This window comes from Dama dama, chromosome 13 (assembly GCF_033118175.1).
Source record: "Dama dama isolate Ldn47 chromosome 13, ASM3311817v1, whole genome shotgun sequence".
NCBI classification, from domain to species: Eukaryota; Metazoa; Chordata; class Mammalia; order Artiodactyla; family Cervidae; genus Dama; species Dama dama.
In genome coordinates, this window is record NC_083693.1 from 35768691 (window position 1) to 35778986 (window position 10296).

Genomic DNA, 10296 nt, shown 5'->3' on the forward strand with positions numbered 1-10296 from the left:
AGGAAGAACGGGAGACAAGCCTTAAGTGCTATTTCTGGCACTTCCCACTCAAATTGTCAACCAGGAACAGGACTTTCCCCCAAGGCTCTGGTTACCTCAGTAACCGGAGTTGGGCATAAAGACATGCTGCCACCTTGTGGCCATTTCCCATAACAACAACTTCAAAACCATTGCTTGTGGGCACTTAATATTCCTAAGGCCTGCAGGGCTGTAAGTAAAAAATACCTGCCCTCAAGAAATGTCCTAGGGGAAGTCATCAGAAAAATATTCAAAACAGGCAAGGTGTTTTGAATATTTATTCAAGAAGTCAACGTGAATAAGTAAGTTTAATTCATGCTGTTTTAAAAAAAAACACATGAAAAGATGTCAGCATCACTAAATATGAGAGAAAGGCAAATCAAAACTTCAATGAGGTATCACTTCACACTGATCAGAATGGCCACAGGCAGAAATTCTACAAACAATAAATGCTGGAGCCAGTATAGAGCACAGGGAACCCTCCCCCACTGATGCTGGGAATGGAAATCCGGAGCAGCCACTGTGCAGGACACGCGGCAGGTTCCTTAGCATGAAAATGAGAATGAAATTAGACTGAGCCCTAACACCATACACAAACTTAACTGCAAATAGATTAAAGGTCTAAATAAAAGGACGGATTTTATGAAACTGAAGAAAAAATTAGAACACACTTTGACATAAAATGCAACACTTGTGAACCATCTCTTAGAATCATGAAAAATAAAAATAAATGGGACCTAATAAATGTTAAAAAGCAATTGCACAGAAAAGGAAATCACAAGTGAAATAAAAACAACAACCCTCAGAATGGAAAAAATTCTTGCAAACAAAGATACCCACAAGGAGTTTATCTCCAACACATACAAACAACTTGTCCAGTGCAATACCAAAAAACAATCCAGTAAAAAATCAAGCAAAAGTCTAAATCCGTATTTCTTCAAAGAAGGTGTAGAGATGGCTATAAAGTACATAAAAATATGCTCAGCCTCACGAGTTCTTAGAGAAAAGCAAATCAAATATACAATGAGGTATCATCTCACATTGATCAAAATGGCCATATCAAAACTCCTACAACAGTAAATTCTGCAGAGGCTGTGGAGAGAAGGGAACCCTCCTACACTGTTGGTGGGAATGTGAATTAGTACACCCACTAGGGAGAGCACTATGGTTCTTAGAAAACTAAGCATACAAGTACCAAGTGATCCAGCAATACCATACCTAGGTGTAGATCCAGAGCAAACCAAAATTTAAAGAGACACCTGCATCCCAAGGATCATGGCAGCACTAGGTACAGTAGCAAAGACACAGAAGCAACTTAAGTGTATGTAGACCGATGAATGGACACAGAAGATGGGGTACATGTACACAGTGCAATATAACTCAGAAATGAAGGATGAAACAATACATTTCCAGTTACAGGGAAAAAACCAGAGGTGATCATAGGAAGTGAAGTGAGACAGGGAAAGACAAGTATCATAGGATATCACTTCTGGTGGAATCTAGAAATGGATACAAATGAACTTCATTACAAAAGAGAAACAGGTTCACAGACTAAGAAAAGAAATTGATGTTTACCAAAAAAGAAATGTGGTCGGGGGCAGGGAGTAATTAGCTGATTCAGATCAATATATACACATTAAAACACGTGATGTTGTTTAGTCACTCAATTGTGACTCTACAACTCCACGGACTGTAGCCTGCCAGGATCCTCTGTTCATGGGATTTTCCAGGCAAGAATACTGGAGTCGGTTGCCATTTCCTTCTCCAGGGGATCTTCCCCACCCAGGGATCAAATCCATGTCTCCTGCAAGTGTCCTGCATTGTAGGCGGATCCCTTACCACTGAGCCAACAGGGAAGCCGCAAAACAGGTGGTGCAGGGCCCTTAAAAGTCCCACAGGGCTTTAAATGACACCTGCCCTCAGGAAATGTCCTGGGGTAAGTCATCGCAAAAGAATTCCAAACAGGGTCATTTCTAGAAGCCAGTTTCAAGAGGTAAACTGTACTCACAATGTGTAAAATAATAAAAGCACATGGAAAAATACTCATCATCAATAATTATTAAATCAATGCCAATCAAAACTTCAATAAGGTATCACCTTACACTAGTTACAATGGCCATCATTGAGAAGATCTACAAAGAATAAATACTGTAGAGAACATATGGAAAGAGGAATCCTCCTACAATCTTGGTGGGAATGTAAATGGTGAAGCTACTATGAAAAACAGCATGGAGGTTCCTTGACACACTAAACAGAGGTACCCTGATCCTGTAATCTCATTCCTAGACTTAGGCTCAGATAAAAATCATCATTCAAAATGACACGTGCACCTTGATATTCAGGGCAGCACTATTTACAATAGCCAAGACAGAGAATCCACCAAAGTGTCCATTGACAGAAATATGACGACTATGTGGCACATTATACACTGGACTACTACTCAGCCATAAAGCAAAATGAAATAATGATATTGGCAGTGGCATGGATGAACCAAGAAATTATAATTTTATGTGAGATAAGTCAGAGAGAGAGACAGATATGTGATATGTGCAGGTGGAATATATAAATTCATACTAGTGAACTAATGTACGAACAGACTCACAGCCTGAGAAAACCAAATTCCAATTATCAAAAGAAAGTTAGAAGAGAGTTTGGGATGAAAATATACACACTAATATGTATAAGTTGATAATATATTAGAACAAGAAATTGTACTGAAAAAAATTTTAATAATATATATGAGGGAAAAAAAGTAAAAGAATAGATATATGTTTATGTATAACTGAATCAAATTCATGTACATCCAAAACAAACAAAAGCATCAGAAAGTAACTCTACTCCAATATAAAATAACAATTAAATCACCTGAGCTTGGTGTAGGGGGAACCAGATAGTGATGACCCTATGAATTGGATATGGGATATGCTATGATATTAATATGACACCTCCAAAGGTTTTCACTCAGCAGAACACAGAGCAGCAAGCCACTCAAAGGTGCCTGAGCTCATGTGAACGCGACAAGATGAAGAAAAAGGACCTCAGGTTAATCAGGGCAACACCTGCAATTCAGATGTTGAGAATCTCGGAGGGGACAAGACACACTGCAGGTAAAGAGTGGATATGTGGTCTCTGTGTACACAGGATCCTGACACATGAAGATGGGGTGAGACCCACACAATCCCCAGACCCTGCACCTGGGGTCCCACAACCCTTTTTTAGGACACCAGGTCTCTGCTGGTTGGGCCCCTAAGGTGAAAACAAGTGGGCTCCTGTAACCCCCTGGGATGGTAGAAAGAGGTAGGTTTGTTCTCCTCTCCCCACACTTGTCCCAGAGAAGTCCTCCTCTTTTTCCTTTGGTTCTGTGTGATATTAACAGTTTTTTACAGCTGTTATGATAATGTTGAACACACTACCTTGGTTCTGGCAGGCTTGGTCCTTTCTTGTTCCACTGAGGTGTTGAGAAAACATGCCAGACGCAGGGCTGGGAGATGAAGGGCGGGTCTGGTCTCTGCTGAATAGGGACGGTCGACTGGAAGGAGATCACAGCAGCGACCTCACCTGCTGCCCTTTGGCTTTTCACCTGATCCGTGTGCCCTGCAGTCAATTCACCAGGTGAACCTACCTCCCTTCCCACCTGCTCCTGCTGGAAAATGGAATAATTACCAGGTAGACACCTGAGGAGTCTCCAGGAGCCCCAGGCAGGGTGAACCTTGCAGGGGTAAAGAGGCAAACAGGCACAGGCCTGTATAAAGTAAATACTGTTAAGCATTAATTCTTAAACACAAGTGAAGCTCTCATGTAATTTTTTTAGCTTTTTCTTAGCTTTGTTTGTGGTCTCCCCATACACGTGATCCTGACCCATTCAGACAGGGTGAGACTCACACAGCCCTCAGACTCCCCAACTGGGGTCACATGTTCCCTCAGTCAGGACACCTTGGCTGTGGTCAGCTGGCCTCTAATGTGTAAACAAGCCAGGTCCCTGGGACCTCTGGGGACCCTAGAAAGAAGTCTAGGGTTGGTCTCCTCTCCCCTCAGTTATCCCTGAGAAGTCAGGCCCCTCCTGTTTTCACTGTGGTTCTGTGCGATTTTTTTTTGTTGCTTTGAAAGCTCGTGCTAGAGGTAAACACACTACTTCAGTTCTGGCAGGCTCTGTCTTTCTTGTCCTGCTGAGGTGCTGAGAAAACAGGAGAGCTGGGCTGAGAGATGAGGGGCAGCTCTGTTCTCTTTGGAGGAGAGAGTAGACTGGAAGGAGAGCAGAGCAGCAACCTCACCTGCTGCCCATTGACTTTTTGCCCGATCCCTGTGCCCTGGAACTAATTCACCAGGTGAACCTGCCTCCCAACTCAACCTGAATGTGCTGGAATATTGGAATGCTTGCCAGGTAGCCCACCTGAGGGGTCGCCAGGAGCCCCAGGAAAGTGAACTTGGCAGGGGACAGACTAGGAGCCCTACCGCAGCACTGACCCCGGGAGGGCCATGGAACCCCACTCAGAGAAGAGCACGGTTACCCAGAGAAGCCCACCTCAGCCCCAGACCCCAGACATCTGAGCACTGACCTTCAGACACAGGCACAGAGTTTTCTAGGAAGAGGCCAGGCCAGGTCTCTACCCGGGTCTCCATGTCCTAGTGCTCACAGAACACAGTCAGGTCTAAATGTTCTCATCGCAGAAAGCGCACGGTCTCGTCTAAACATCATCAGTGTGGACTTAGAGAGGTCTAAACCTACCATGTAGACAGAACTTGGTCAGGTTCAAACTTGGTCTCCCAGGAGGCACAGGTCACTCACATGCAGGGTCTCTCATCACTGGATGGGGTCTCACCCTCGTGTGGGAACTAGGATGTACATTTTTTTGAAGAAATCATCGCTGGGCTCCAGACTTCACCCACATCAGGAAACTGAAAGGATCTGTGTCATCAAACATTTCAACAGGCAAAACAACATTACCAATTTCTCTGGCCACATGATGGTCAGGATCCAGGGGAGATCCAGGAATTTTTCAGAGTACAGCCCGGTGTCCGGTAAAGACAGACAGGAAGTGGCCTGATTCCAGCATCCCAGGCTTCCAGCAGGAGATGACCACACTGGAAGTCTTCTGGAAAATACTTTATCAGTATAAAAATATATTGTTGAAATTTCAAGCATACTAGTTACTACTTGCAAACTTAAAATATTCTTAAAATCTTGGCACCCTCATCTTTGTGGTTTCCCTTGTTTCCTTTGTTTCAGATTTTCTAGGTAGAAGCAAGCCATCATTTCAAACTACTTTCATCTAACTCTGTTATTTGTTATATTATGAATGAAGGGTCACACTTAAAAATAAAATAAAATAAAGTCCCTGCCAACAATTAGTGATTGAAGGAGCACACGAGCTGCAGGTACTTTTTCTTCTAACAGTTTCATTTTTCTCCATGAAGTAAACAGAAAACATAGGCCTCCTGATTTTTTGCTTCTCTGTTCAAAGTGAGCTAGAATGAAATTGATTTTCATATCAACAGGTAACATTTTTGAGGGTTGAAATGTCATACCAGGGGAAAAGGGCCTGGAGAAGAGGGAATGCTCCTATGCTGTTAGAGGAAACATGTGCTGTGTTAGGAAAGCACATCCTAAAAATAAAGCTAAAATTCAAATAGGATTTAATTAGGGCAGTATGTGATTACATAGAGCATGAACCAAGGGTCTACATATAGCAGGCAGTATGTGAAGACAAATTTGATGTCTCAGATGTGAGAGTAAAGGTTACCTGTCAGATATGCACACATTCTCTTAGAATATTGCATGTATCTTTTCAAATTATAGCTTTGTTAGGATGTATGGCTAGGAGTGGGATTGCTGGATCATATGGTGACTGCAGCCATGAAATTAAAAGATGCTTGCTTCTTGGAAGAAAAGCTATGACCAACCTAGACAGCATGTTAAAAAGCAGAGACATTACTTTGCTGACAAAGGTCCACCTAGTCAAAGCTATGGTTTTTCCAGTAGTCATGTATGGATGTGAGAGTTGGACTATAAATACAGCTGAGTGCTGAAGAATTGATGCTTTTCAACTATAGTACCGGAGAATACTCTTGAGAGTCCCTTGGACTGCAAGGAGATCAAATCAGTCAATCCTAAAGGAAATTAGTCCTGAATATTCATTGGAAGGACTGAAGCTGAAACTCTAATACTTTCGCCACCTGATGTGAAGAACTGACTTGTTAGAAAAGACCCTGATGCTGGGAAAGATTGAGGGCAGGAGGAGAAGGGGATGACAGAGGATGAGATGGTTGGATGGCATCACCAACTCAGTGGACATGAGTTTGAGTAAGCTCTAGGAGTTGGTGATGGACTGGGAAGCCTGGTGTGCTGCAGTTCGTGGGGTTGCAAAGAGTCGGAAACAACTGAGCAGCTGAACTGAATAGAACTGATCCTGTAATTAGATTCACTGGCTACACTTGACTGATAAATTCTTTGTAAAAGGCAGACCCGCGTGTGGCGCAGGCAGGGACCCTGAAAATAAACAGCCGCCGCTTCGCGAGCCGTCCTCCGGGTCTGCGCCTGAGTCTCGGCCGCTGCGGGCCGCTGCGGGCGCGGAAGATCTGACTGCAGCCCTGAGCAGCAATGAGTGCTTCAAGTGTGGACGGTCTGGCCACTGGGCCCGGGAGTGCCCCGCTGGCGGGGGCCGCGGTCGTGGGATGAGAAGCCGCGGCAGAGGTGGTTTTACCTCGGATAGAGGTTTCCAGTTTGTTTCCTCGTCTCTTCCAGACATCTGTTATCGCTGTGGTGAGTCTGGTCACCTTGCCAAGGACTGTGACCTTCAGGAGGATGCCTGCTATAACTGCGGCCGAGGCGGCCACCTGGCCCGCGATTGCGACCACGCGGACGAGCAGAAGTGCTACTCCTGCGGCGAGTTTGGGCACATTCAGAAAGACTGTACCAAAGTGAAGTGCTACAGGTGTGGCGAGACTGGTCACGTAGCCATCAACTGCAGCAAGACGAGTGAAGTCAACTGTTACCGCTGTGGCGAGTCGGGGCACCAGGCGCGGGAATGCACGATCGAGGCCACGGCTTAATTACTTTCCTTTGTCGCCCCTCCTTTTCTGATTGATGGTTGTATTATTTTCTCTGAATCCTCTTCACTGGCCAAAGGTTGGCAGATAGAGGCTACTCCCAGGCCAGTGAGCTTTACTTGCCGTGTAAAAGGAGGAAAGGGGTGGAAAAAAAATCGACTTTCTGCATTTAACTACAAAAAAAAGTTTATGTTTAGTTTGGTAGAGGTGTTAATGTATAATGCTTTGTTAAAGAACCACCTTTCCGCGCCACTGGTGAATAGGGATTGATGAATGGGAAGAGTTGAGTCAGACCAGGAAGCCCGTTCTGGGTTTCTCGAATATGTTCCCATGTAGGAGGTAAAACCAATCCTGGAAGTGTCTGTGAGCTTCCATAAATAACTTTAATTTTAGCATAATGACTGCCTTGGATTGTCTGACCTCAGTAGCTATTAAATAACATCAAGTAACATCTGTATCAGGCCCTACATAGAACATACAGTTGAGTGGGAGTAAACAAAATAAAAAGACAAACATGCGTGTTAATGGTTGTGCGAGAACACTCAGGATAAAAGCCTGAGCAGGAACAACCTCACCACAGCGTCGATGCTGGGTAAATATGGTGATGGCAATGGTGTAGAACACACGTTTTCAAAGACTAAATCTAAAACCCAGAGTAAAACATCTATGCTCAGAGTTAGCATAATTTGGAGCTATTCAGGAATTGCAGAGAAATGCATTTTCACAGAAATCAAGATGTTATTTTTGTATACTATATCACTTAGACAACTGTGTTTCATTTGCTGTAATCAGTTTTTAAAAGTCAGATGGAAAAAGCAACTGAAGTCCTAGAAAATAGAAATGTAATTTTAAACTATCCAATAAAGCTGGAGGAGGAAGGGGGAAAAAAAAATTCTTTGTAAAAAAAAATTAAGAGGAAAACTACTTTATGTGACTTTTAAAAATTCTCATTAAAATTAGTTTCCTAATGGAAGCTTCTATTTTGAAAAATCTCCCACATTTATTTTGCTATTTTACTGAGTAATATTCTATATTTATTTCATATATGGCAATATAGATATGTCATATGAAAATATTAGTATATCTTTTATGGAAATATATTTACATATCTCATATATGAAAATAGAGGTATATATTTTTATATCATAAAATTTAAAACTTTCATAAATTAAACATGTTCAAACAATTAAAGCCTTTCATTATGTGGCTCACAACAAACTGGAAAATTCTTAAAGAGATGGTAATACTAGACCACCTTACCTGCCTCCTGAGAAACCTGGATACAAGTCAAGAAGCAACATTTAGAATGGGACGTGGAACAATGGACGGGTTCCAATTGGGAAAGGAGTGTGTCAAGGCTGTGTACTGTCACCCTGCTTATTTAACTTATATGCAGTGGTGTTGTTGTTCAGTTGCCCAGTTGTGTCTGACTCTTTGCGAACCCCATGGACTGCAGCTCACCAGGCCTCCCTGTCCCTCACTATCTCCCAGAGTTTCCCCAAGTTCATGTTCATCGCATCAGTGATGCCATCCAACCATCTCATCCTCTGATGCCTTCTTCTCTTGCTACCCTCAATCTTTCCCAGCACTTTTCCATTGAGTCATCTATTTGTATCAGATAATCAAAATCCTGGAGCTTCAGCTTCAGCATCAGTCCTTCCAGTGAATATTCAGGGTTGATCTCCTTTAAAATTGACTGGTTTGATCTCCTTGCTGTCCAGGGGACTTTCAAGAGTCTTCTCAAACACCACAGTTTGAAGGCATCAATTCTTTGGCGTTTTGCCTTCTTTACAGTCCAGCTGTTACAACCGTACGTGACCACTGGGAAGACCATAGCCTTGACTATATGGACCTTTGTCGGAAGAATTAATGTCTCTGCTTTTCAACACATTGTCTAGGTTAGTCATTGCCTTCCTGCCAAAACAATCATCTTCTGATTTCATGGCTGCAGTCATCATCTGCAGTGATTTTAGAGCCCAAGAAGGGGAAATCTAACACTACTTCCACATTTTCCCTTCTATTTACCATGCAGTAACGGGGCTGGACCCTGGAGAAGGGCATGGCAATCCACTCCAGTATTCTTGCCTGGAGAATCCCATGGACAGAGGAGCCTGGTGGGCTACAGTCCATAGGATCACACAGAGTCAGACATGACTGAAGTGACTTAGCATGCATGCAATGGGGCCGGAAGCCATGATCTTAGTTTTTTTAATATTTAGTCTTAAGCCGGCTCACTCACTCTCCTCCTTCACTCTCAGCAAGAAGCTCACTCTTTAGTTCCTCTTCACATTCTGCCATTAGAGTGGTATCATTCACATATCTGAGGTTGTTTATGTTTCTCCTGCCTATCCTGATTCCAGCTTGTAATTCATCCAGCCCGGCCTTTCTCATGATGTGCTCAGAGTACAGGTAAAACAAACAGGGTGACAGCAGACAGCCCTGTCATATTCCTTTCTTGATCAGTTGTTCCGTACAGGGTTCTAACTGTTGCTTCTTGACCTGCACACAGGTTTCTCAGGAGACAGATAAGATAGTCTGGTATTCCCATCTCTATAAAAACTTTCCACAGTTTATCATGATCCACATGGTCAAAGGCTTTAGCGTTGTCAATGAAACAGAGATAGATGTTTTCCTGAAATTCCCTTGCTTTCTCTATATTCCAGTGAATGTTGGCAATTTGATGTCTAGTTTCTCTTCCATTTCTAAATCCAGCTTGGGCATCTGGAAGTTCTTGATTCATGTAACACTGAAGCCTAGCATGCAAGATTTTAAGCATGACCTTACTAGCATGGAAGATGAGTGCAACTGTCAGATGGTTAGCACATTCTTTGGTACTACCCTTCTTGGGAACTGGGATGAGGATTGACCTTTTCCAGTCCTGTGGCTGCTGCTGGGTTTCCAGATTTGCTGACATAATGAATGAAAAATCTTGATGGCATCATCCTTTAGGGATTTGAATAATTCTGCTGGAATTTCATTGCATCCACTAGCTTTATTAACAGTAGTGCTTCTTAAGGCCCACTTGACTTCACACTCCCAAATATTTGGCTCTAGGTAACTAACCACAACATCATAGTAATGCAGTTCATTAAGATCTTTTTTATACAGTTCTTCCATGTATTTTTTTCATCTCTTCTTGATCTCTCATTGTCTACTAAGTCTCTCCCATTTTTATCCTTTATTATGCCCATCTTTGGGTGGGATGTTTCCAGTTTTTCTGAAGACATCTCT

At 42.9% G+C, this 10296-nt stretch overlaps 1 protein-coding gene across 1 annotated transcript; it reads left to right on the top strand.

Moving 5' to 3' along the window:
• Positions 1 to 3040: 3040 nt before the first annotated feature.
• On the top strand, positions 3041 to 7957 carry LOC133067999 (CCHC-type zinc finger nucleic acid binding protein-like). The gene is made up of 2 exons (XM_061159099.1): positions 3041 to 3125; positions 6476 to 7957. Exons 1-2 carry the CDS (start codon positions 3041 to 3043, stop codon positions 7066 to 7068), a joined length of 678 nt encoding a protein of 225 aa, XP_061015082.1. The 3' UTR covers positions 7069 to 7957.
• The last annotated feature ends 2339 nt before the right edge of the window (positions 7958 to 10296 follow it).

Bases quoted from the DNA above. Each gene is read 5' to 3' on its own strand.
- LOC133067999 (XM_061159099.1), top strand. From the start codon at position 3,041: ATGAAGAAAAAGGACCTCAGGTTAATCAGGGCAACACCTGCAATTCAG. The intron at 3,126-6,475 runs GTAAAGAGTGGA...TCTTTGTAAAAG, and splicing joins GGGGACAAGACACACTGCAG to GCAGACCCGCGTGTGGCGCA.